General features: G+C 42.4%; 12 protein-coding genes across 12 annotated transcripts; 7 read left to right on the forward strand and 5 right to left on the reverse strand.

Annotated features, from left to right (window-relative positions):
- Positions 1 to 610: 610 nt before the first annotated feature.
- PUMCH_004209 (uncharacterized protein) lies at positions 611 to 6169 on the forward strand (the record flags this gene model as incomplete). Its single annotated transcript, XM_063023154.1, has 1 exon — positions 611 to 6169. The coding sequence occupies one exon, from the start codon at positions 611 to 613 to the stop codon at positions 6167 to 6169; it is 5559 nt and encodes a 1852-aa protein (XP_062879224.1).
- Positions 6170 to 6556: 387 nt separating this feature from the next.
- Positions 6557 to 6811, forward strand: PUMCH_004210 (uncharacterized protein; the record flags this gene model as incomplete). The annotated part of the gene is made up of 1 exon (XM_063023155.1): positions 6557 to 6811. The coding sequence occupies one exon, from the start codon at positions 6557 to 6559 to the stop codon at positions 6809 to 6811; it is 255 nt and encodes an 84-aa protein (XP_062879225.1).
- Positions 6812 to 7161: 350 nt separating this feature from the next.
- PUMCH_004211 (uncharacterized protein) lies at positions 7162 to 7848 on the reverse strand (the record flags this gene model as incomplete). The annotated part of the gene is made up of 1 exon (XM_063023156.1): positions 7162 to 7848. The coding sequence occupies one exon, from the start codon at positions 7846 to 7848 to the stop codon at positions 7162 to 7164; it is 687 nt and encodes a 228-aa protein (XP_062879226.1).
- A 2657-nt stretch (positions 7849 to 10505) lies between these two features.
- PUMCH_004212 (uncharacterized protein) lies at positions 10506 to 11303 on the forward strand (the record flags this gene model as incomplete). Its single annotated transcript, XM_063023157.1, has 1 exon — positions 10506 to 11303. One exon carries the CDS (start codon positions 10506 to 10508, stop codon positions 11301 to 11303), a length of 798 nt encoding a protein of 265 aa, XP_062879227.1.
- A 719-nt stretch (positions 11304 to 12022) lies between these two features.
- Positions 12023 to 12655, forward strand: PUMCH_004213 (uncharacterized protein; the record flags this gene model as incomplete). The annotated part of the gene is made up of 1 exon (XM_063023158.1): positions 12023 to 12655. The coding sequence occupies one exon, from the start codon at positions 12023 to 12025 to the stop codon at positions 12653 to 12655; it is 633 nt and encodes a 210-aa protein (XP_062879228.1).
- A 312-nt stretch (positions 12656 to 12967) lies between these two features.
- PUMCH_004214 (uncharacterized protein) lies at positions 12968 to 13420 on the reverse strand (the record flags this gene model as incomplete). The annotated part of the gene is made up of 1 exon (XM_063023159.1): positions 12968 to 13420. One exon carries the CDS (start codon positions 13418 to 13420, stop codon positions 12968 to 12970), a length of 453 nt encoding a protein of 150 aa, XP_062879229.1.
- Positions 13421 to 14232: 812 nt separating this feature from the next.
- PUMCH_004215 (uncharacterized protein) lies at positions 14233 to 15477 on the forward strand (the record flags this gene model as incomplete). The annotated part of the gene is made up of 1 exon (XM_063023160.1): positions 14233 to 15477. One exon carries the CDS (start codon positions 14233 to 14235, stop codon positions 15475 to 15477), a length of 1245 nt encoding a protein of 414 aa, XP_062879230.1.
- Positions 15478 to 15888: 411 nt separating this feature from the next.
- PUMCH_004216 (uncharacterized protein) lies at positions 15889 to 16836 on the forward strand (the record flags this gene model as incomplete). The annotated part of the gene is made up of 1 exon (XM_063023161.1): positions 15889 to 16836. One exon carries the CDS (start codon positions 15889 to 15891, stop codon positions 16834 to 16836), a length of 948 nt encoding a protein of 315 aa, XP_062879231.1.
- Positions 16837 to 16871: 35 nt separating this feature from the next.
- On the reverse strand, positions 16872 to 17375 carry PUMCH_004217 (uncharacterized protein; the record flags this gene model as incomplete). Its single annotated transcript, XM_063023162.1, has 1 exon — positions 16872 to 17375. One exon carries the CDS (start codon positions 17373 to 17375, stop codon positions 16872 to 16874), a length of 504 nt encoding a protein of 167 aa, XP_062879232.1.
- An 858-nt stretch (positions 17376 to 18233) lies between these two features.
- On the reverse strand, positions 18234 to 19325 carry PUMCH_004218 (uncharacterized protein; the record flags this gene model as incomplete). The annotated part of the gene is made up of 1 exon (XM_063023163.1): positions 18234 to 19325. One exon carries the CDS (start codon positions 19323 to 19325, stop codon positions 18234 to 18236), a length of 1092 nt encoding a protein of 363 aa, XP_062879233.1.
- Positions 19326 to 19614: 289 nt separating this feature from the next.
- Positions 19615 to 21147, reverse strand: PUMCH_004219 (uncharacterized protein; the record flags this gene model as incomplete). Its single annotated transcript, XM_063023164.1, has 1 exon — positions 19615 to 21147. The coding sequence occupies one exon, from the start codon at positions 21145 to 21147 to the stop codon at positions 19615 to 19617; it is 1533 nt and encodes a 510-aa protein (XP_062879234.1).
- A 2544-nt stretch (positions 21148 to 23691) lies between these two features.
- PUMCH_004220 (uncharacterized protein) lies at positions 23692 to 25527 on the forward strand (the record flags this gene model as incomplete). The annotated part of the gene is made up of 1 exon (XM_063023165.1): positions 23692 to 25527. The coding sequence occupies one exon, from the start codon at positions 23692 to 23694 to the stop codon at positions 25525 to 25527; it is 1836 nt and encodes a 611-aa protein (XP_062879235.1).
- Positions 25528 to 25550: the final 23 nt, after the last annotated feature.

A 25550-nucleotide genomic window follows, 5' to 3' on the forward strand; every position in this document is an offset into this window, starting at 1 on the left:
ATGACCATCCCGGTTCGACAGAGCGGAATGAGCAGATACAACTACTTTTGACCATGAATTTTGAATTAGGCACAAGTACATATTGTTGGGTACTTAATATGGCTTGAGATCTCTGGAAGAACAACGATGCTCACAAGATACAAACAGAGCGCTTCTCTTACTTTAAACAATCTTACGTTTAATTATACAATCTACAATTTTCTTTCTCAAAATGAGATACAATAATTTGTAAACCCCCGTACGAAACCCATGTTTAGTCATTGATTTAAAGAAACTTTAAAGTAACTCTTTAACCCAGGCAAAGCCTTCATACATATTTGTCGAATTTATTGAAATTAAATCGAGATTGAAAAAAAATGACTTTGGAGCTTCTTCACTTTGGACTAATCCGCCTTAATTAGATTGTTGTAATAGATACATTAAGATAGACGAAAATAATTATTACAAAAAAATGAAAAAAAATAAAACTTTGAAATAAAATACATTCAATCATAATAGCTTCTTCGAGGCCTTTTTTTTCACTTCCTTTTGTTCTCATCCCATCTCTACTTGATCCCACCCCAGATCATTTTCGCGGCTCATCGCATCTCATCTCATCACCATATACGCCATGAGTAGCTTGTCCCAACAGCTTCAGGCGATCAGCGAAAAGAATGCGTCTGTGGCTTTGGACAGAAAGTCCAGATCCAAGATTCATGCGCGGTCGCTCATGTTCGATCCAAAAGTCGCTGCTGCCCAAGATATGGACTTCATCTACGAAATCGCATTGGAGGGTTTAGACGAATTGGTGGTGATAGACGCTCGTTTTGAAAAATTTCGTGCTTCTTTATTTGCCGAAGCCTCATTGACGTATGATCGTAATGTTTCCACGAAGGATATCGTTGATCAGGTCGACAAAAACATCCTTGCATTCATCAACTTGACGTCACCACACCTCAATTTGAGCCCTTCTCTCAAGGCCTTAGAATGGTTGGTGCGTAGATATCATGTCAACATTCACAATCCAGAGTTGTTGCTTCTTGCAGCTTTGCCTTACCACAATAGAGCCGTTTTCACTCGTTTCATGAGTGTCATTCCAAAGACCTCGTGGCCCGCCATTTTCTCTCCTATATTGGCATACAAAGATACGTTGGCTTGTCCCCCTGCGTCTTCTATTTTGAAGTGCTTTCACAATGATGCGGCTTTCTTCCGTTTGTACTCGGAGCATATTTGCAATGGCTTGCGCCAGCAGACCGTATACAAAGAACAGTTGGTTTTCTATTTATCTAATGCCGCCCAAGTTCTTGCTTCGTTCGCTCGCGACCAGAAAAAATTAAACGACGAATACATTCCAATTGTTTTGGAAGCTGCTGTGGAGTTTTTCAAGGATCGCTCATTCCGCTCTTCCACCCATTTGGCTGCTGATGTGCGTCTTACCATCTACGGTATCATTTCTATTTTGTGCTCAATTACAACGCTATCCGATGATCTTGTTTTTACTATCACTAAGTCGATTGTTCTGGGGGAGTTGGCTTTTTCGCCAAGCATGAGAAGACTGACCTTAATCATGTTGGGTCAATTGTGGAACTACTATAATGAGACTAGTGTACCAAAGAATGCAGGTATTTTTAGAAGACTCAAGCCATCTGTTCTCTTGCAAGATACACAACTTCTTATCACTTTGGAGCAAGAGAGTTTCAGCATCTCCAAATTTCTCTTCGTGTTTTTTACCGATTTGTATGAACAGGATAGAGAAAATGCTTTTGAAGTTTTAAATTATATCAATCTTGAAGGATCTGATTTCTTGTGCGAAGCAGTTGCTGAAAAACTCATCCTGAGCATTAAGGGAAATGAGATCAAAGCTCACAGAGAGACTATGATCAAATTTTTCACCAAAATGGTGAAAACCAGAAAAGAAGCTCTCTCCAAGATTTTGGCACAGCATAAGAAAGCCATCTCTGACTTGGAGTTGCAGCTTTTGTGCACCCTTGATGATTCTTCTGAGGACGTAGAGGTCGAGTTGATCGATGACGTCGAGAAAGATCTTGCTCAACATCTGGACAAAACGAAATTGTTTGCCAAACACAAATCTACGAAAACCAATTTCTTCAATGCCCAAAGCTCAGACGAGTTCCTTACCCTCGTGCAAATTCTTACGAAAGCCATTCAAGGTATTCCTGCTGCTCTGCAATTTTCCACACTCAATGACTTTCTTGTTGCTGTATTCAAAGACGTCAACTGTTCTGTGTCTTTTGCGTTGAGAATGGCATTTACTCCTTCCATTCCAAAGTCACTAAGATTAATGGCCATGAAGGCTGTCAACAAAAAGCTCGGTGACTTCAATGATCCAAAGCGTAAGACAGTCTTATACCTTTTGACTCCAATCTTGCTTCTTGGCTTGAGTTTAAACAATAAATCGTTGAGAGCTTACTTCAAAGAAGCATTGAGCATCGTGCACGAAAACATATTGAAGATATCGGCTTCTTCCACCAAAGCCGCAGAGCTTACATTATTCATGGAAAATCAAATTTACGCGAATGTCGAGTCTTCCAAACGATCCCTCATCTCGCCACAAGATGCAAAGAGCATGCTTGATGCTATCTTCAAGAATACTGATATTCTCAATGATACTATAATTGATTCCTCGCGGGTCAATGTCTTGATTTTTGACAAGCTTTTTAAAATGACGATGCCCAAGCAAAAGAAGTTTGGATCTCTTCTACTTAGAACCTTCTTCATTGGCCAATGGACAATTCCAGACTTGCTCTTCACAATTAAAGAAAGAGCCTGGTTCATTGTCTCAAAGCAGAATACCAGTACCGGTGGCTCTGATGACGCTCTTGCATTTGTCAACGATATCAGAGGATTTATTCCAAACATATCCGCTTACAGAAAAGAAGCTGTTGAGGCTGGTATCCCATTCGAAGACGTGGTGTCCAACATTTGCGATATGGTTGGTAGCCAGGTTTCAAATGATAAAATAGCCTCAAAGGAGATCGATTGGATTTTGAAAGCTTTGGCCTCAGAAGATGAGCTTCAAATTGCTGCAAGCAAGAGATTGGTGCACCTCTTCCCTCAATTCAAGTCTACTGACCTTAAATTAAAAATTTGCACCGAACTTATCGATGCCATCACCTCTGAAAATGATACAGTTCTTGCATTTGATCCACTTGAGTTGTTGCAGAGTCTAGATGTTTCCCATCTGTTCATGGTCAGCCTCTTGGGAACTGTGAACATTGTCACACAGATTCCTGAGCAAGGCCTTGCGAAAAGAAGAAGAAGATCCTCCTCGAGCACGCAGAAGAACATGGCAAGAGACGATATCACTTCAATGGCAGCAAATCATTTGAAGAAACTATCAGTCATACTCGATGTATTAGAGGCTCAATTGAGAAAGCATGCCGACAAGCTTGCATATCCTGACTTGCTTCAGGCCATGTTTAGAATTCTAACTGATTTAGACTATCTCTGCAGTGATGGCAAGATGCCAGTCTTATATGCGCAAGAGACTTTGGCATCTTGTATGCTTTTGACAATAGTTGGAATGAAGAATGCTTCATCTCAGCAAAAATTCGAGTTAGATTCCAACTCTGTGAGAGCTGACTTGATTGTTAACTCTATCAGGCTTTCACAATCCCCACAAGTTCAAAGTCGCTTGTTGCTTGTAATTGCAGAGTTGGCTTCCTTAGCTCCAGAGATTATTCTTCACTCCGTGATGCCGATTTTCACTTTCATGGGTGCTCACACCATCAGACAAGATGATGAGTTTTCTAGCAATGCTTTACAACAGACAATTGCGAAGGTTGTTCCTGCTATTACTGCTGCCTCTGAGTCAACCAGTACTGAGATTGAATTTTTGCTCACAAGCTTTGTCACTGCTTTCCAGCACATTCCAAGACACAGAAGACTCAAGTTGTTTGTGTCGTTGACGAGAACTTTGGGTGCGGAGAACTCATTGCACTCGATTCTCTTCTTGATTGCTCAACAGTACTCCACTAACTTGGTCAAAAATAAGACTCACGAGTCTGCTAGCTTGTTGGAGTTTCCAAGTTCTCTTTTGAAGACCTTTAGCTCGGAGGAATGTCTCAACAGCTTTGAAGGCTTTTTACAGCTCTGGGACGCAATTCCAGACGAGACTCTTGATTCTGAAAGTGATACGTACGCCGAATTGAGTTCAAGATCAATTTACGGAACTGCAGTCGTTGCTTTGCAAACTAAGGATTTGCAAAAATTAAAGGCCAACATGCTTAAATTCTTGAACGAGGTGCTTGCTTATGACGAAGAGTCCACGTTTTCCAGTAAGCTTTTATCCTTGAAGATGAAGGTTTCGCTTGTTGTATTCGATAGCAAGAGTTCTGAGCGTCAGAAAACCGCTGTTTTGAATTTGTTCAACAGATTGACATCCTTCATCTTGATCAAATTGGAAACATACTCCAACATCGGAAACTCTCGCAGTGTCGACTCGATTGAAGAATTATACCTGTTGTTGAAAAAGATGCTCAATTTGCTTCCATTAAGCCATTACATCTCGTTCATTGTTGGATCTTTGAATAAAATAACTGATCCAATGTCGTTGAAAGTTGCTAAAAACTTTGCTATTTTGGCAGGAACTAGATTTGAGACGGAAATCACTGCAAATTCATACGATGACGAAGTCTCTGCAGTTGTGTCCAATGACTTATTGCCAGCTTTGATCAGTGGTGTCAAAGATAACAAAAACGGTGAATTACTCCAAGCTTACTTAGACACTTTTGCTATTATAGTGTCGAAGTTCTCAGTCCAGGAGATGAACTCTCCTGTGAATGCAAAACTTCTCATGGAGTCTTTGAAGGTGGTCACTTCAGAGCAGGGCCTTTTAAGTGAGAAAGTCGAGGTAAACATTTCCTCTCTCAATGTCATAACAAATATTGTGAAGTGTCTCGGAGTCAAGTGTATTGGATATTTCCCAAAGATTCTTCCACCTGCTTTGAAACTATGGGAGTCAACTGTTGACAATGTGACAGATGCAGACGAAGTTGACACCGAGGCAGATACTGATGCTAAGATGTTATTGCAAGGATCAATTTTGATGTTGTTCTCTTGTTTGGTCAAGAAAATGCCCGCGTTCGTGACGTCCAATTTGAAAGCTATTTTCCGTGCTATCTTTTTGAGTGATTACGTCGATAACTCTATTCGTTCCAGTGTTCTGGCACTTGTTGTCGAGCACATAGACAAGACGCATGTTTTACAGGCTCTCTGTAACTTGGCTCTCAACGATGAAATGTACGCGGTCACTAACCCCGCTAATTTGGGTCTCTACTTGAACGCAATCACCAACGCGATTGACAGTGCTGATAAGAAGGTGGCTACAAGCCAATCTTCTTTGGTTATGAAATGGTTGGTGAAGTCGTTCGAATTCAGAGTTGAGTACGGCGAGGCTCACTTCAGTGAAAACACTATTTCTAGTATCGAAGCCTCCTTCCACCAATGTGCTCTCAAATATGTGATGAAGTTAAACGACAAGAACTTCCGTCCTTTGTTTGCTGGTTTGGTGCGTTGGGCCTTCAATGGAGAAGGTTCTGGTGCTGCGAAACACAAAGAAATCGAAAGATTGGTGGCCTTCTTCAAAATTTTCAACAAGTTGCAAGATAGCTTGAAGAGTATTATCACATCATATTATTCCTACCTTCTTGATCCAGCCATTAATCTCTTGAAGGAGTTTGAGAGCGGCCAAAAGAATCAAACAAATCTTCGCAGACTCTTGTTGCACTCATTGTCCTCATCATTCAAGTACGACCAAGATGATTACTGGTCGCACCAGTCTAGATTTGACAGCATTTTGGAGCCTCTCATGGGTCAATTGTCGAATATTGAGAACCCCTTGGGCAAGCATTTGGTTAAGGCTATTGCATTCTTCGTCTCCAACGTTTCTTCTGATGAGTATAACGAGAAGTTGGTGCGTGGTTTAATCAGATACATATCCAACGAATATGATAATAGCCTGAGCACGAAGATCTGGACTATTCGTGTTTTGAAATCGGTGTTCCAAAAGGTGGGCGAGCAATGGCTTTCGTACTTGCCCACATTTATACCATACATTGCCGAGCTTTTGGAGGATGATGACGAGGAGGTTGAGATGGAGGTTAGAAAAGACTTGGTCCGTGTCATAGAAAACATTTTGGGTGAGCCTCTTGACAGATATCTTAGTTAGGGTATCAGAAGAGTGAGCTTCTATTCCAAAACAATCCTAAAATTCAGAAGAAAAATAATAGCAAAACAAACAATAATTATAAAATGATCCTAGGCTTCTTCCAATATGCAAGATATACTAGTTTACATTTTGCTTAATGTAGTTCCTTCATATCATCCTCTTGAACCCCGGTTCCCCAGCTATTTCCGGAGGTACGGATGTCTCAGATGTTCTACAATTTTCCAGGGAAAACTTTATATAAAGACACTCCAATCTCGCATTTCCTACTCCACAACTAAAATGGTATGTAGCCCAGATGAATTATTTTTGACGTGCCACTAACTTAAGTCTTTCTTGAAGTCCGTTAACAACTTGAAGCCTTTGTTCGACAGAGTCTTGGTGCAAAGAATGAAGCCTGTCACCCAAACCACCCTGGGTATTTACATTCCAGAGAAGAACCAGGAAAAGCTTAACGAAGCTACTGTTATTGCAGCTGGTCCTGGTGTCAACGACGTTACCACCGGTAAGCTTGTGCCAGTCTCTGTCCAAGCCGGTGACAAGGTTTTGTTGCCAAACTTCGGTGGTGCTCCAATCAAGGTTGGCGGTGAGGAATACTTGTTGTTCAGCGACCGTGAGATCTTGGCTAAGATCGAGGACAATTAAATGTGTACATAGAAATATATTGTCGTAACAGGATAGTGTAGAAGTGAGTTCTGACGGAGGTGTTTTGCGAGGCAGCATCGAACGAGCAAAACTCAAAAATACAATCATACACATGCCTCAGATTTCAAGCAGCTCTGTTCTTTTTAAAACTTCTTCAGCCTTTTCTCTTTGTATAGGCTGAATTCGAGACTATCCAAAAGCCATTACATAATCAATATTTTCGATATGAGTTCAATCCCACCAAATCTGCAGCAAGATTCTTACATTCTCGTTTCCTTTTTTGACTAAAAAAATTTATTATGAATATTACAAGGCCGAATTTAAATGTGGCTCGATACAAGGAAAAACCGTTAGACAGCTTTAGTAGCACCAATTGGCTCGGCGTGTGGCTCGGTTTCCTTCAAAACCTCAGTGGATTGTGTACGTGCAGTGGCATTGTCAACTGGAGCACTGAGCACAGCGCCATCATCAACAACAGGGACCTCGACTGGAGCAGCAGCACCCTTCTCGAGGTCAGCAGCCGTAGCGAATCCTGCAACAGGAACAATACCACCGAGAGAGTACACGTTGTTCTTAGTCATTTGACTGCCTAAATTCTGGGAGACAAGTGGGTGGACCGAGTAAAACGAAACAAGGCCAAGAGTCACCAAAGACACTACGAAACCAATGACAGAGAAAGCAAGAGTAGCTTGGCCGGTTTGACACCCGGTCTGAAAATCCGAGAAATAGAGATCAGAGCAAGTCACCCCTCCATAGTCTTGGGCGGTGACACCCAACGAAACAATCCACCAGATGGTGAGCCAAATTTCCAAACCCAAAGAAATAGCAGGGGAGAAGTATTTGATTGTTCCTGGGACCACCAAAGGAATGTAGTAGGCCAACCCGAAAATACCAGCGACGATGGCCACAGCAGCGTCTTGGAGAATGGAAACTTTAGCCACAGTCACAATTCCTAGGATGAACACTAGGAAGGACAAGAGGATCTGGAATCCACGGATGTACACAGAGTAATTCACGGCGTTGAGTTGGTATTGCATAGTTGATAGTTACTGAGGGTTTGGCTGCAATTGAGGCGCTAGGACAGTAAATTGGTTTGAGACGATTGAGAGCGGATAGACAATTGCACGAAGAAAGTCAGACTATTCGAACTCTTAATATACGTTTGTGGAGAAGGCTTAAAATCCAAATATAGGTATGACCGACCGGTTTAGTATCTGGAGTGAATGACCTGTTATCAGTAGAGGCTCTGGCAGAGTGACAGAGAAGCAGTAAGAGGCGGGAAAAGCGGACAGGAGTACGGCTGAGACTAGCACACAAAAGGTATTGACTATAAGCTTTAATTGAGCAAGCGCGTGGGAACATGGGGCCATTTATATACTTTGAGGAATAGAGCTCGTGGTTTGCAGCCACCACATGTTTTTTCTTGGCGCACCAGTCATACCATGCATATACTGCAGACGCTCAGGGTTCTCATGCATGGCGGACGCACAGACTGCAGAATGCGTGTTCGAGACAGTGGTCGCGGTGCACTGTACCCATTTTAGAAGTGAGGTGTGAGCTGAATATGCCTAGTGCGGCAAGCGGCTGAAGGGAACCGAATTGTCATCTTTCGGACGTACTCGGAAGCAATGAGGTATCGACTGTAGGCCGAGTCTGGAATATGAGCCTCAATTGCGAAATTTGGTTGGTGGGTAGCCTAATCACCGAGCGCACAGATTTATCGTTCCTGAAATTCGACAGATTTCTTAGCTTTCTGATAGGTACCAAGAAGAACCATGCACATGTGTCGCTTATGTACTGCAGACAGACAGAAACCAATGCTCGCAACTCCTGATCTGCGTATCTGTAATTGTGGCCAGTGATACTAATTAGGTGAGAGGAGGGGACAACGAAGGGGGGAAGCGAGGATTATTGATAAGAATTATGCAATGTGGAGTCCACAGTTTGATTCAGAAATAAAATGGTGTTCGTGGAGTTGAGCCCTCAATCTTCGCACACCAGATTCCGTGCTCCTGCGGCTTCCCCAGAAATCCTCATTAGAGCGCTTCACTAAGTGTATCCATGTGTGACTCACTCTGCCCGTTTCGATTCACCTATTGCGTCAGTACCGCAAAGCTGAATTACGATTGACTCTTCTGCGGAGGTAGGGTGCGGTAGCCCTGAGATCCAGGGTGACACTAGCATGAGAGGCGTCGGAGTTGTGATGATGCGATAATTGGTGGAGATTATTTCGTATAGATTCTTCTTGAATTCTCCCGCTAGCCACTTTTCTCTACAGTTCTTGCCCATTTGCATGTTATTGTTTGTTGATGAATTATACACGGTTCTGTGTATTACTGCCCACTTTTCCTCGGTGCGTCCTTCCTAGTACAGGGAAGTAATCTAGGGTTTTATAGGTAGTAGTGGCGGTTTCGCCCTTCGATTTAGGAAAATTGTTCTCCAATTGCATCCGAGATCTCAATGGCAATGCAATTATCAGGTGACGCTTCTGCTTTTCTGAGTTTTCTTCGATTCAGTTCTTCGGTTAAAATTGTGGCAGTCTCTCATCTCTCATCTCCCATCTGCACGCTGCAGGACCACCTAAGCGCCGCACTCTAACTTAGACGCATGCCCGGCTTCTAACCAATGTCATTATCATTGGTTGAAATACAGAAAGCCTATGTTTTTGCCCGAATGACAGTGCTGCAAATAGCATGTCTGATAGGGTTTATTGTGTCCCATTTTGGCCAGTATCTAGTACTAGCTCGGTCCAAAGGATGCTTCGTGACGCTCAGCTGTCCATCGTGTTGATAAAAAAGAATTGAAACAGAGTAGATTTGTGTTTGTTTATGTGTTTATTTTGACAATGTGCAGATATGCTTTCTTTGTGAATTGAGGTCTCTCTGGTGTCTCAGAATTGTTTTGCAGTGCCGCCAATACTAGAATTAATCGAGCGATTGATTCAAGAGGCTACCACCTTTATGATGGCCTATTCATCTCTGTTTTTTCGACATTTTGATACAGCCTTTTTCTTCCCTCCCTTGAAAATATTGTGTACAGCGTATTCATCTGACGATTCAGTAGCTTTATGAAAAGACGGTTCTTCAAAAATGTTGCTCTCTCGCAAATTGATTCTTTCTTTGCATGTATTGATTTATGTGGAGTCATATTCTCTGTTTTGGATTTGAACTGCTTCAGCGGAATGACGCTGGATTAATTTGAAAAATCATACTAGCGACAGTCATTGACTAAGTCACACATACATGAAACATCAACACATATTCTTTAGCACTGCTTACCCGAATATCTTTGATGCCTTCTCCAAATCAAAATTGCCTTTAGGGTAGATTTCACTACGATTTGATAGCCTCAGAGCGATAGCTAAACCGCCCCTCCGTGAACACAATCTGAGTGCCTACCAGAAGAATTTCCTCGTGATATGATATCTTCGGGTTTTACCATTGACCATGATGTTGGATCTTGTGTCTCGGTATAGACCTGGTCTGTTCCCCAACTTCTCACTAAAATCATGGAACACAATCTTGAGGTAAACTAGAAAAACGCCCACAGAACTCCGCGGCTCGAAAAAATGAAGAATTTTAGCAGAAGCTAATTTAATTTCAATTGCTAACTTAGCTTTCTAGAATCTTTATCACGTGACATATTATATCCATTATCTATTCTTACAATCTCATCCCCAATCAATCTAGAAGCAATGGTCAAGTCTTACTCTGAGCGTGCCGAAGTGCACCCCTCTCCTGTCGCCGCCAGACTCTTCCGTCTCATGGAAGAGAAGAAATCCAACTTGTGTGCATCGGTCGATACCACCTCCACTAAGGAATTTTTGGAGCTCATCGACAAGTTGGGTCCAAAGATCTGTCTTGTCAAAACCCATATTGACATTATTGATGACTTCTCCTACGAGGATACAATTGTTCCACTTTTAGCTTTGGCTAAGAAACACAACTTCATGGTTTTTGAGGATAGAAAGTTTGCCGATATCGGAAACACTGTCAAGAACCAATATGCCCATGGAGTATTCCAGATCGCAAAGTGGGCCGACATTACAAATGCCCATGGAGTTACTGGCGCCGGCATTGTTCGTGGTTTGAAAGAGGCTGCTCAAGAAACAACCGATGAGCCTAGAGCTCTCTTGATGTTGGCTGAGCTCTCGAGCAAAGGATCATTGGCTTATGGTGAATACACCAAACAAACTGTAGAGATCGCTAAAAGCGACAAGGAATTTGTCATTGGATTCATTGCTCAGAGGGACATGGGCGGTGCCAGCGAAGGTTTCGACTGGCTCGTGATGACTCCAGGTGTTGGACTTGACGACAAGGGTGATGCTTTGGGTCAACAGTACAGAACTGTGTCCGAGGTTGTTTCTACAGGCACTGACGTGATTATTGTTGGTCGTGGCTTAATTGGCAAGGGTAGAGACCCAGTTGTGGAAGGTGAGAGATATAGAAAGGCTGGCTGGGATGCCTACCAGCAGAGACTCGGAAAGGCATAGAGTCACATTAATGGGAAATTAACTTATACATAAACGAAAATATCTTAGAACAAGATTTAAATATCTGTCTTTCACCACATAGTATGGCGCTGACTGTAATGTCTGTTCAAGAAGTACCCAGATAAACACAAGTCTTCCAAATTTATACGACACAAAAAGTTACTACAGACTTTTTTATCGAGGCCCAGTGGCTTCGATTTTGACACGAGACAATCGAAAAAATTCTCTACAAAAATTCGCATCGTCTTCCTCGCACAGATTCCGCGACCCTTGACAGGATGAGCAACGTGGGGGAAGGCCAACTATGACAGCGTTCAAGGAATTGAGGTATTCCAAAGAATAAATGTCGACCAGTAATCACCAATAATTTTTCTCTTTATAATCTAATCGCATCTTAGTTTCATTTCCGCGAATGCCCGTGGTCATCGGCAGAATCATCTGTTGTCCCTTCGCATCCTCCACCAAGTCACCACTTCTCTTATCGGACGGCATCGATTTAACTACAACGTACATCCATCGAACGGACTATTTTGCTGCACCATTGGCCAATTCCCTTCTAGCTGCACCTCCAACTTCTGCATTTTTAATCGTGCAAAACTATCTATTTCTCGGATCGGACTTCAATCTAGTTCCGTCTTACGTTGCCCGTGTATTCGCATTTGGCTGAAACAGATCTAATTCCGTACAGGGATTCTTGAAACACATTTTCAATTCTAATCATGAGTGAGCCTCGTTTTGCCTCGTTCAAGCTAGTTCTCCTTGGTGAGTCTGCTGTTGGAAAGTCGTCTATAGTGCATCGTTTTGTCAAGAACACCTTCGACGACATGAGAGAGTCAACAATCGGAGCAGCGTTTTTGACACAAACCATCTCACTCCCCGAGGTCAACACCACCATCAAATTTGAAATCTGGGACACTGCTGGCCAGGAGAGATACAAGAGCTTGGCTCCTATGTACTACAGAAATGCCAACGCCGCATTGTGCGTTTATGACATCACATCCAAGGCCTCGTTCGCAAAGGCTCAAGATTGGATTAAAGAGTTGAACAGACAAGCTCCAGAGGGAATTGTTGTTGCGTTGGTGGGAAACAAAGCGGACCTCGTAGATGAAAGGCAGGTTGATGAAGCCGACGTGGAGTCGTACCTTCAGGACCTTAGAGCACAAAGAGGCGAGAGCGCTGGTGACGTGATTCACTTGGAATGTTCGGCAAAGTCTGGCGATGGTGTATTGGATATATTCAATTCCATTGCACAGGCCTTGCCTTTGGAGGAGCCAGCAGCCAAAAGCCAACAAAGCAAAAGAGTAGACTTGAACAGACGCCAGCAGACTACGCTGCAGCTGGGATGCTGTTAACCGTGGAATATCTGCATAGCGTTTTATCATATAGGAGTCCAGGGGAGGCTCTTCATCATACAAGAAATTCATATTTGTCGAATGTAAACCGCCGTAGTGTAATTAGATCAAAGTATGGCGCAAGCCTCGTTGTGTATGATTGTAGAACACGATTCTACGATTCCATCCATATATATGATCTTTTCTTTTCATCTACTCACCGCTAACTAGGATTGAACCTCAACTACTACCATCAATACAATGAAATTTTGCCGGAACCTATATTGACATGAAATGACGAAGCGTTACATAATTCGTGAAACAAAAGCACACCTAGCTCTTCTTGGCAAACAATGGCTCACCAATGTTCTTACCTCTCAACTTCACACCCAAGGCTCTCTCCAACTTACCCAAAACCTGCTGGTTTGGAACAGCTCTACCAGCCTCGTAGTCGTTGATGACCTGTGGCTTCTCGTTGACCTTGGTGGCCAAGTCCTTTTGAGTGAACTTCTTTTCTTGTCTAGCTTGGGAAATGACCTTACCAACAGAAGAGTCCAACTTCTTGACAGAAACGACATCATCGGTGTTGTCCAACTTGGTCAATCTTTGGCCCTCTGGGTTTGACTTAACGTTGGTGGAACCGTACTTCTTCTCAGTACCGAGAACAGAGCCAGTTCTTCTAGCGGCATTCAACTCGGCCTGTGTACGAGCGACCTTCTCTCTAGGGCCACCACCGCCAACGCGGGCTTTTTGGCCAATAATAGTAACGTTATCCCAGTCTGACATTGTTTTTGTTGTAGTATGAATGGTGGCGGTATGAGCAATTGTTCAGTTGAAGGATTCGGAACCGCATGGTCACGTGAGTGGATCTTTGTGGAACAGTGAAAAGCTTCGAATGCGAGCAAGAGAAACGAGAATTTTGGGCGTTTGTCTTTCTAGTTATGATAACAAAAAAAAAATTAAACTGTAGTTTTTGAGCATTGCATGAAATAGAAAATGACAAACACTTTTTCGATCTTAGGTTTCAAATCGCATTTCTTGTGTTGCAATGGTCTGAGCTTTCGTTTCCTGATTCCACGGGCTGAAGTATGGATTTACATCAGGCTTTTGTGATATGTTTTCACTTAAACAAAGTAGATTGGTTTTAATTTGTGCATCTAATCTCTAGGATTTCAATGATGTGATTAACTGTATGGTGAATTCTTAACTCGTTTTGGTTCATAAATCCGAAATTCTCCTTGATGTTCGAGGATCTACAAATGCAGAGAATTTTCAAATGAAAGCCGAGGTAGCAAGTAGCACAATTTGAGTTGACAATGTACCTCAAGCCCAAGTCCATTTGTGAACTTATTTGCAGCCACCAATTTGCAACTTCTAGGCTATACAGGATCACTTGACTGACGGTTCACTCATATCTACATTTTATCTGAGTAGATGCGACACCCTATATCAATTGCAAGAACTGTCACTCTATTTCTGTTAATATCCTGATCTACGTCAAAAGGCAATTCAGTAAAATAACGCCATATTTGCAAGTCCGTTGATCTCCGTAAACGAGAGGAAATCGATTTGAGATCATAGACTCAATTGAAGCAGATATGTTGCAACCACCTAGAAATGAGCAAGCTCATTCAGATTTCATGATTCGTGATATGGAGCCCATACCGAGATCTGGTGAAACCGATGGGTTTCGATTCACAATCATGTCCTATAATCTTCTAGCACAGCATTTGGTACAAAGACGCCTATATCCCTTTAGTGGAAGCATCTTGAAATGGAAAACTAGATTTCCGATTTTGCAACTGGAGATAAAGCATTATAATCCTTCGATCATTTGTTTACAGGAAGTCGATGTTGATCAACTAGTAAATTGGGACACATTTTTCAGAAAGAATCAATATAAACTATGTACTTATGAACAACCAGGAAAAAGCCATTGTGTTGCAATTGCATATAAAACGCAATTTTTCGCTTTGGAGGATCATTTTGGAGAGACTTTCGACAATGTTACACCCCCAGATCTTAATCACGAAGAGACAAATAACGGCTTTTTGGTGGCTAAATTTCACTACACCAGAGAAGCCATAGAGGCCCACGCTCATTTGAAAGACAAAGGGCTTGTTGTTTCTACCACACATTTATTTTGGCGCCCAGATGCCTGCTATGAACGAGCTAGACAGTACTATGTTCTTCTCGAAAATATATCCTCGTATGTTGCAAAAATAGCAATTGATTCAAGCGGAATCGATTACAGCGCCATAATGGCCGGTGATTTCAATTCTGAGCCGTTTGATGCTCCATATCTCTTGGCTACCACAAAAGCTCATGCCGATAATGAGTCAGTGCGAGATAAATTGATTCAAAGTGTCATTTCTAGAAAGTCTGACTCTTTGGAGAACCCTGACTGTGAGAAGACAGCTGATCTTAGATCGGTCGCCGAAACCAATGCTAACACCTTGATAAACCTACACAAACAGCTCAATTATCGTGCTCAATCACTTTATGGTCTTGCATATCATCTTATAAGGGGAAAAGAAGCTAAGTTTGGCAATGAGCCCGCGTTTTCGAATTGGACGCCTGCTTTCAAGGGAATGCTTGACTATATCTTCATACTCTCGAAATGTGATGGTCTGAAACCTTATTCCGAGGTGGATATGTTTCAGTTTGAAACTGCTCATAAAATTAAACTTTTGAAATTACTTCCTTTGCCAACAGAAGATAAAATGGGTGTTGCAGGTTTGCCCCATTTGCGTTGGTCCCCATCCGATCATATATCAATAATGGCAGAATTAGAGGTTCCTGGAGATAAAATTGACTCTCTTGTCGCTGATTTGGGACTTTGATTTAAGCTCCCGTAATAACGCCTCGGGTTGACCGTCTCTCATTATGTCCATAGATATCCCGCCTTAAGCATACGGATCACAATTGCAGTCATTCATTTCAACTCACTAGGGGGTTTTCAAGGGCGGACGAGTAAAATATTAACCAGAGCTCTATCAATTTTCAGGTGATGAACTTCCTAAGAAGTGTCTCACAGTAGTCCAATGGGTAAGACATCACGCTCCTCCACAGTTTCAATTCGTTCAATTGAGGATCTGAAGCGGATTTCTAAAATCCTCAATTAATCACTCATACCCCTCCCTGGAGTGCAATCTTGTCGTCATGGACCCTGTTGATCTATCCGTCGCACGACCCTTTATACATTACCCACACCCAAAGTCTCATTCACCCTGTCCTACTCAACAGAACATTCAATGTCGACAATTACGGTCAAATCCCGCTCTTCGACCATCAAAGGGTTTACTGAAAAGGCAGGCACGTACTCAATTGCGTCTCTCCACAAGAAAATCGCTGAACAGAGTCGTGTTCCAGGTGAACAAATCAAACTCTCAGTATTGGACGATTCTGGAAAGTATCAACCATTGGACATTTCCGACGATTTGAAATCATATTTCAAGCCACAAGAATTGGAAGGAGATGTTGTGATCTTTGCTAAAGACGTAGGACGCCAAATTGCTTGGAAGACAGTGTTCATTGTAGAGTACCTCGGTCCAATTCTCATACATGTCCTCATCTATGCTGCAGCTTATTATATTTTGGGGGTAACTCAAAGCTCGACTCAAAAGACCGCTTTTTACCTTGCTGTTTTGCACTTCCTCAAAAGAGAGTATGAGACCTTATTTGTGCACCGTTTCTCCAATGCTACCATGCCCTTCTTCAACTTGTTTAAGAACTCTGGCCACTATTGGCTTTTATCTGGAGTTCTCTTATCTATTTTCATTTACTGCCACGACGTCACTACATTGGACAATGCCTCGCCCCTTATCAAGTTCCTCTTCCATGTCAATGACTTGCCCCCATTCATCAACAAGGCATTGGTCGCTCTCTGGGCTTATGCCGAAATCTCAAACTTCATCACGCACAAGAACTTGGCAGGTATTCGCTCTAATGACCTGAAGGCTTACACCATTCCTCGTGGCTATGGGTTTGATGTGGTTGCTTGCCCCAACTACTTTTTCGAATGTTTGGCTTGGTTCGCATTTGCACTTTTGGTGGGCAATTGGAGTGCCTGGGTGTTTTTAGCCGTGAGTGCCGGTCAAATGTACATTTGGGCACTCAAGAAGAACAAGAGATTGTTGCAAACCTTCGGTGATGACTACAAGAAGTTGCGCAGAGCTAAGTTTATTCCTTTCCTTCATTAGTTCCTTCGAACATTTCGTTTTACGTCTTGATGTATCTATTTGTTAAGCTTAATGCACACACTGTTCACACAATGGCGTTCATCGGTAGGATTGTTATAGCCCTCTCCCTTGAAGATATGGCCCAAATGGCCGTCACATTTAGAGCATCTCATCTCAGTTCTGACCATGCCAAGCAGCCTATCCTCGATCACTTTGAGTGCTCCCGGAATGGCCTCGTAAAAGGCCGGCCATCCACAATGAGCAGGGAATTTGGTATCTGCTTTGTAAAGAGGTTGGCTGCAACCAACACACTCGTAGAATCCTTCTTGTGCGGGTGTACTCACGTACTCTCCAGTGAATGGAGCCTCAGTGCCCAGTTGTCTAAGGACTCTGAATTGTTCGGGCGATAAGATCGCTCTCCATTCTTGATCTGTCTTCATATTAAATCTTCTGATAGATGAGATGAAATTGGGTGACAAAGGATTAATTTGGAGTCCTTTCCGATAAAAGATATTCGAAATTGATGTGGCAATGACAATTTTCTTGCTGAGCCTATTCATATAGATAGGATAGCAATAAGCTGCGGAGGCAATGACGTTGCCACTCAATATAGGTTCATATTGAAAAATTGAAAAATAAAAAATTAAAAAGAATATGCTGAGAAATTAGATTAGTAATCGGCGAAGATATTTGTCATAACGTGTTGCCTGGGCTTATGCTGGACCAGTGTAGTATTCTTTTCGGGCCATATGGGTAGCTTTGACTGTAGCGCCCTCAAGGCCACTGCTACAAAATTGAGGATCGGAGTAAAATCAACCCACTAGTATACCTCACTATGAATAGGGATCATCTAGAATGGTATTGGACAAGGACGACTTAACTAGTAAGAACGCATTGAACCAACGAATATAGTGTGAGGGTATACACGGAGCCGCATTACCATAATTATATCAGTGTCAGATTTTCAGCCCGAAAAGGGTAACTGTCCAAATACGGTTCGCATAGCTTTAAAAATAGTGGAGATTGTGCCTGAAGAGGAACCGCTTACATTACGGCTCACGACTATATAACTAGGCCGGTTAGAAGTTTCTAAACGATCAGGTATTTGTATTTGGGCACAATCTCTACTGGTTACAATACACTGGTGCTAACTCAAGAACAAGAATCATCGCGGTGAGATACTGAGTTTTTTTCTCGAGATGACATGTCATTATCTTATTACTGGACTATTTCATAAATGCCTATTTCTTTGAATGAGTTTTAAATCATATTTAAAAAGACGTAGTAATTTTGTGTGTTCTATGCAAGTAAGGACTAAGATCTGAAAAATAAGACTCCCTAAATGAGAAGTCTCCTATGCTTCGAAATGAATGAGTGTAACATGAACGAGTGTGCTCTATCGTGTATCTCGTGTAGGCTTATCTCATGAAGTAATTGTACTTACCCTTTTGCTCTCTGGAGACATCTCCAGCCGAGGTGTTCAAGCCCCATTGAATCTCAATATCCAACTCTCTTGGGTTAAGGGCGTTAGGTCTAGATGCAATAGTACCCTCGATAACATCACCTTTCTTCAAGTCAAGAACCTGGTCCATATAGAACACGGTCTGCTTCCAATGAGTGTAGTGGCTCATTGGACCGGTTGACAAAGTGACTTTCTCAGAACCTGGGAAGTCGCAATCGAACCAAACAATGTAGGCATGGCACAAGTCTGCGTCAATAGCCTTCAAGGAGAATGAGCGGTGGAAAGCCAAGTCTTCCTTCTTCACAGTGTTGATGTCAAATTCGAAGAACTTTTCAGCAGAGGTGATTAATGTGTTGTTCTCCACGGTGTCCACGAGTGGCTCAGCCATAGCGACCTCGATGAATGGGGAGTAGTCAAAACCGTAGACGTCTTCCCAGTAGTTGATCTTCTCGTCCTTGTACTGGCCATCTTCGATACCAGCAATGTACATGGAGCATTTGTCTGGCAAAATTAAACCACCCTCAACCAAGTACTTGTCTCTAGCGTACAACACAGTGTCCAACATAGACTCGTAAAGAAGGAAGTATCCCATCCACTCGGACACAATGATGTCAACAGAGTCAACTGGAAGCTTGATGTCCTCCAATTTTCCCTGGATCAAGGTGATCTTGTCGGAAAAGCCATTGAGAGAAACAATCTGTTGAGCCTTGTCAATGATGTTAGACATGTCAACGGAGTAAACGTGCTTGGCTCCAGCCTTGGCAGCAAACATGGAAAGGATACCGGTACCACAACCAACGTCCAATACAATTTTGTCCTTGAACAAGTCTTTGTTCTTGAACATAGCATGTCTGTAAGACAAAGTTCTGCTTGTGTCCTTGAGCATCTCCTCATGGATACCAAAGTGGTCATATGAGGAGAAGTAATGCTGCTCCGAGAATGGGAGCGATTTCTTGTCAGTGGCAGACATTTTTGTAGAAGATGAGTTGATGGTAGATCTGGTCCAGGGTATATTTTCGCGATGAGGGTGGGGTAGACCAAATTTCATCTGATGCAAAAGATTAAAAAAAAAAAAAAAGCAAAAATACAAAACTATTCAATTAATTGAATTGAACAAGAGCTAGGTGTTTTTTAGTGGTTTCTTCTTTTATTTGAGTATGTACATTTACGACCGTGCTTCCTTTGATTTGCAACCTGCTCCCTAATACATACTTTCAAAATACCTAGGTCCTCACTGGTCATTGAATCGTACGCATGATTCTGAAACATCTTCATTACAGAATATTAGCTTTTAATTAATTACCGTGTATTATTTGCTGTTCTATGAAACCGAATGCTTACTTCATGTCCTCAGAGATCTGAGAGGTTTCCGAGCTCTCCTCTGAGGTCTTGATGGTTTTGCCAACCTTGTCTTTGATGAAGTAGCATACCAAGGCGGCAATGATACTACCACCCAACATACCAACCAAAACCAAGTTGGAACCTCTGTACAATCTCTTTGCATCGGCTGGCCATCCTCTGTAAAGAGCGTAAGTGGCAGTGACGGAACCCAAATTACCCAAACCGGAAACAACGGCAGCTGAGACAGCGATACCACTGTCACCGTAGATTGGACCGAAAATCTCAGCAGACAAGGACATACAAATTGGCACAGTTGGACCAAGACCGTATCCGGCAATCAAAAGACCAGCATATCTGTTCCAGGGACCGTGGGCAAAAGTGGTGACCAACATACCAGTAATGATAATCAAACAAGCACCGCAGAAGAAGAAGGCACGGTACTTCTTGAAGTGGTCAGCGAATGGAGTGATGGTAAGAATACCACCCAAATCGAAAAGCCAGATTGGGGCGTACAAGAGCGAAACATTGATCGAAGTAAGTTTTGGATTGTTAGCTTGGATGATAGTAGTACCGAAAACAGCTAAACCGAAACCAGTTCCGACAACTCCGAAGTACATGATGATCAAGGGCCACAATCTGAGGTCCATGCAGATGCCGGCGACATCTTTCCAAGTCCAACGAACAAGAGTATAACGGCTCTCGATATCCTTTCTGTGGATGGCAGCTTCTCTGGAATTGAGTGGGTGTCTTGGAGTGAAGTACTTGTTGTACCAAATCATGATTTTGCTTGTGGAGTCGTTGGTGGTCTTGAACGGACGGTCTGGGAGCCACCAAAGCAAAGAGATACCACAGGTGATGGTGACACATCCGTAGACCAAGTACATCCATTGCCATCCATAATAGCCTCTCACACCATCCATCTTTTGGAAACCAGCACTGACCAAACCAGCGGCGGCGGCAGAGATCTGGGCCGCAGTGAAGTAGTAACCAATACGACGGACTGATCTCTCGTTGGGGTACCACAAAGAAATGTAGTACGACAAACCGGGCCAGGTACCAGCACCTACCATACCGGAGATGAAACGAACAGCAATAAGAGCATGAGATGACTCCAATGCAATGTAACAAGTGTAGACAAGACCAACAGTGATAACAATTCTAGCCAACCAAGATTGAGGACTGACCTTGGTCATGATCAAGTTCATAGGAACATCAAAAACGATGTAACCAACGTAGTAGAGAGCAGAGGCTGTAGAAAGAGTTTTCTTTGATTTAACGTCGTCCATTCCAAGAGATTGAGGCAATGAATGGCCCTGCTTCTTGTTCATGGTTAAGGTAACTCCATAGACACTTGAACCAAACGAGGTCAAGAAGTAAAGACACCATAAGGCAGGAATGATACGGAAGTCCAACTTACGGTAGATTCTGTCAAGCTCACTCTTGGGAGCTGGGAGATCTTCACCAATTGAGTCTTCTCTGACTACAGCATTGTCGAGATCATGCTCGGGGTGTTTGTCAAGCTCAGACATTTGCGATGGAATCTTTGGGCTTTGATACTTTTTCGAAAAACTGAAGGGAAAAGATCGATCCTTATATATTCCAGCTGAGATGGGGCAGAGGGCTGATCTCCTACATTTTTTGGCCTTGCGACTCACGAGAGTCACCTGCAATCCGGCACCTAGCCATGACTCGTAGTCAGAATTTCAGTGCAAAATCTGAAAAATAGCCGCACTGCAAGTACGGCCGCATCGATATCCATCAATTTTGGGTAAATCAGATCCCAGGGCGATTGTCCATATAGTAGCTCGGATAGGCGGCATCGAGTATTAAAATAATTTTATAATAGCAGAATTGTATTTCTACTATTTGGGTTCTTTTGCAACCACCAGAACTGAGCATTCACTTCTCGATCCTTCAGGCACTCATTTTTGGCATCCAATTAAGCTTCGCAAAAGTAGTCATCTAGGGCTAACGGTTTTGAGACATCAATGACTGTGAGTCTTGTTGGCCGCCTTGGAATGCATGGCGGCTCGTTGATTGCAGGTTAGGCAGGTACAAAATAGAGTTACGATGACTTGATTGGCTCCCAAAATTTGAATGTACTGCAGCAATGCAGACAATGGTCGCAGCGAATCGAGTTTGACTCAATGACATCGAAGCCATTTGTGGCATTCATTCGGAGAAGCACCGGAAGTGTCTGTACACGAAAGATTGTGCACAAAAAGATTGGCCGTTGTTTTATTGGGCTTTACGGACTCATAACTTAGGTTACAGTGACCCATGGAGTGTATGCATTTCTATAGCGTTTTTGACATTCTCAATTTGAGTATGACTATCAAGCACCAAGTGCGAATTAGGTAAATGGCGCACTTGACATTTTAAATGGTAAATAAGCTCTTTTCCATATACAATTAAGCAGAACAGTGAGTTACACTTTCCTAATATTGGGACCACAATAGTGATATTGAGTTGAATAAGTTAGAACGAGAATGTGCTCAAACTGCGGCATATCGCATCGGCACTGGAACGGCTGCAACTTCTGCAACTTCTGCAGAGGGCTTTTTTTTTCTTGAATGCACGACTGTGCGGTACACTATTCGTTCATAATTTCGGTTTTTGAAAGTAAATGTTGGGAATTTCGTGCCGAACTTTGACCGTGAAATTTAGCTGAGAGATTAATTCAATTCAAATTTTAGATTCAGTTCTCCTAGAACGCCTCGCAAAATAAACCTAATTTGGGTCGAAAGTAAATTGGGCTAAGATTTGCCCTTCAATTGTAGCTTTTCAAATTCATACTCCCAATCAGAAACTTCCCTCAAAAGAACTAACGTCAGCAATATTTGTTGAATAATCAATAACTATATTGAATTGAATTAATCGACCATGAAACACCCCAAGATGTGTAATACTCGGAGTAACAGATCATCCTTCCCTTGACTGATTCAAAATTTCCACCAAACGCTAGGGTGTAGCTTTTATGTAATATTCTACTCTTTTAAGGTACTGACTCTTGATAATTCTTAAGTGGATGTCTTTCAGCGCGATGTGCTCATATGTCTCCACTATATGTTTCCCATTAAAATCGGGAGCCCCAGAGCCACAATCCGACCTCCTATGAGATTTGATTTGTTCAATTGTTAAAATTCACATTATGCTCGATAGAATACCAACTTGTCGGTGCTATGAAATGAGAACAGTTGCTGCTGATGCAGTTGTATAGTCATGGGCTCAGAAATGGTGGCGGTCCGTATGTCTCATTAGTTTTCAATTTGGAAGAATCTTGAAGATTTAAACTGCTACTGGGAAAAACAAGACCGAGCCAGTTTTGAGTGCTGAAATGTGGATAGGAGCTCCCGTAATTTGCGACAAGAAGAGTGTTGAGTCATCTATCGGTTCAAGAATCGCAGCGGTACATCTAAAGGCAGTTCTCAATCTTTCGTGATGACTACTTAGCTTGAATAACTGAAAATCGGTAACTGAACAAGTGTTCATCATAAGACCCTGGTATGTTTGATGAAGTTGGTTTGAGCTAAAAAGCTGAAGAGAAGCATTCAAAGAGTGCCGCCTGATACTTGGGATTTTGTGAAACACCCGCAATTGTCAAAACGAAAGATTCGACCTCTCATTATAAGCCTTGGCTGAATTGGTCAATCTGTAGGTGGAAATTTTGTTGCACTTTCTTAGTGCACTAGAGCGTTTCAACTGTAATATGAAACTACATTTGCAAAATAGTTATTCTGTCGTTGAATTCCAAAAGCTAGATTTCTAGAACACTTAATACACCTATTGTATTTCAATTACCTTCTACATAAGTTGGTATCTTCCCCAACTGTACGTAATTCCATCCTTACACACAACAATTATGGATCAAGGAAGAAATTGAAGTCAATTAGAACATAAGTGAATTGATTCATTTCCATTTCAATTATAGAATATTCATCTCCAGTATGTATGTTTTGATTCAACAAATCAACTAGATCAATTCTAACCTGCACAATACCCCACGCGTCTACTCGTATCGTAGAGTACAGTTACGCCATAAACCAATTGTTTCCTACACTTTCCACACAATAATGTCAGAAACTTACGGCGTCGTTCCTGGAACTTTGAAGGAGGCACTCTCCAGAAGCACATGCCACCTATGGCATGGCAAGGGACTCCGTGTCCAAATCACCAATTCTAAAGTTATCAACGAGTCGAATGCAGCAGACAGAAGATACAGATGCGTTTTGAGTGACGGTAAATACTCCATTCAGGGCTTGATTGATTCGAGCTGCAATGAATACTTGGAAGCCAACGGGTTTGCCAGGTTCTCTATCATCACCATCAACCAGTACACTATAGCCAAAACGATGAAGAGAATCATTTTGATTGCTAGTCTTACGGTCGACGTACCTAAAGCAGAGCGGATTTCCACTGATTTGAGTAGTCTTGATTCGTTTTTCGATCAAAAACCAGAAGAGGATATTGCCACTGGAATTCCTGGCGCTGGTGCTCAGCAACAGAACACCACACCACAACCACAGCATGCTCCAGCGCAGGCAGCAGCAGCACCAACTACAATGAAGAAACCACGTGAAGATCGTCCAGTGAACCCAATTGAGTCTTTGTCGCCATATCAGAACAACTGGACTATCAAGGGACGCGTCTCTTATAAGGGAGACATCAGAACATGGTCCAATAGCAAGGGCGAGGGTAAATTATTCAATGTCAACTTCTTGGACGAGTCAGATGAAATCAGAGCGACTGCTTTTAACGAAATGGCAGAGAAATTTGCGGGTCTCTTGGAAGAAGGAAAGGTTTACTATGTCACCAAGGCACGTATCCAACAGTCTAAGCCTAAATTCTCACACTTGAGTCATCCTTACGAGCTTTCTTTGGACAGAGATACCGAAATTACCGAATGTTTTGACACATCTGATGTACCAAAGATCAACTTCAATTTTGCTAAGTTGGATGCCATTCAAAACCTCGAAAAGGATTCAGTCATTGATGTGATTGGTGTTATCAACACCGTCAATGATGTGTTCCAAATCACAGCCAAATCAACTGGTAAGCCTTTCAACAGAAGAAACATCACCTTAGTTGATGACTCGAACTTTGCAATCGATGTTGGTTTATGGAATCAGACTGCTGTCGACTTCAGTATTCCTACCGGATCGGTGATTGCTCTCAAAGGCGTGAAAGTTCAAGACTTTGGTGGTCGCTCTTTGAGTTTAACGCACGCTGGTAGCATCGTCTCGAACCCAGACATTCCTGAGGCTTATCAATTGAAGGGATGGTATGACAACAAGGGTTCTAGCGAAAACTTTAAGTCAATGAAGACTGAAAACAATTCGTCTGAACCTCTCAACCGTCGTAAAACAATTGCACAGGCCGAAGGCGAGGGCTTAGGTGGGAACGAGAAACCAGATTACTTCACAGTCAAGGCATCCATCAATTACATCAAGACTGACAACCTTGCATATCCTGCTTGTAACAACGAGGTCAACACGACCGGAAGAGGCCCCAGCCCTTGTAATAGAAAGGTTATTCAAGAGGGAGATGGTCCTTGGAGATGTGAAAGATGTAACTTAACTTATCCTGAGCCACACTACAGATACATTTTAAGTGCCTCAATTGTTGACCATACTGGTCAAATTTGGGTCACTCTATTTGACGATGATGCCAGAAAAATGTTCGATATGAGCGCTGGTGAATTGCTTAACTTGAAACATGACGAAACTGAGTTCAAGAAGGTCATCAACTCAAGCATCATGAAGGAGATGAACTTCAGATTGAAAGCCAAGCAAGATAGCTATAATGGAACTGTCAGAGTGAGATATCAAGTGAGCAGTATCAGCAATCTCGATTATGTTTCCGAGTGCAATGCCTTGGCAAAGGAATTGGAGAGTGTTCTTTTGGTGTAAAATAACTCGTATAGTATTGAATC

The sequence above is a fragment of the Australozyma saopauloensis genome, chromosome 5 (genome assembly GCF_035610405.1).
Source record: "Australozyma saopauloensis chromosome 5, complete sequence".
Lineage (NCBI taxonomy): Eukaryota > Fungi > Ascomycota > Pichiomycetes > Serinales > Metschnikowiaceae > Australozyma > Australozyma saopauloensis.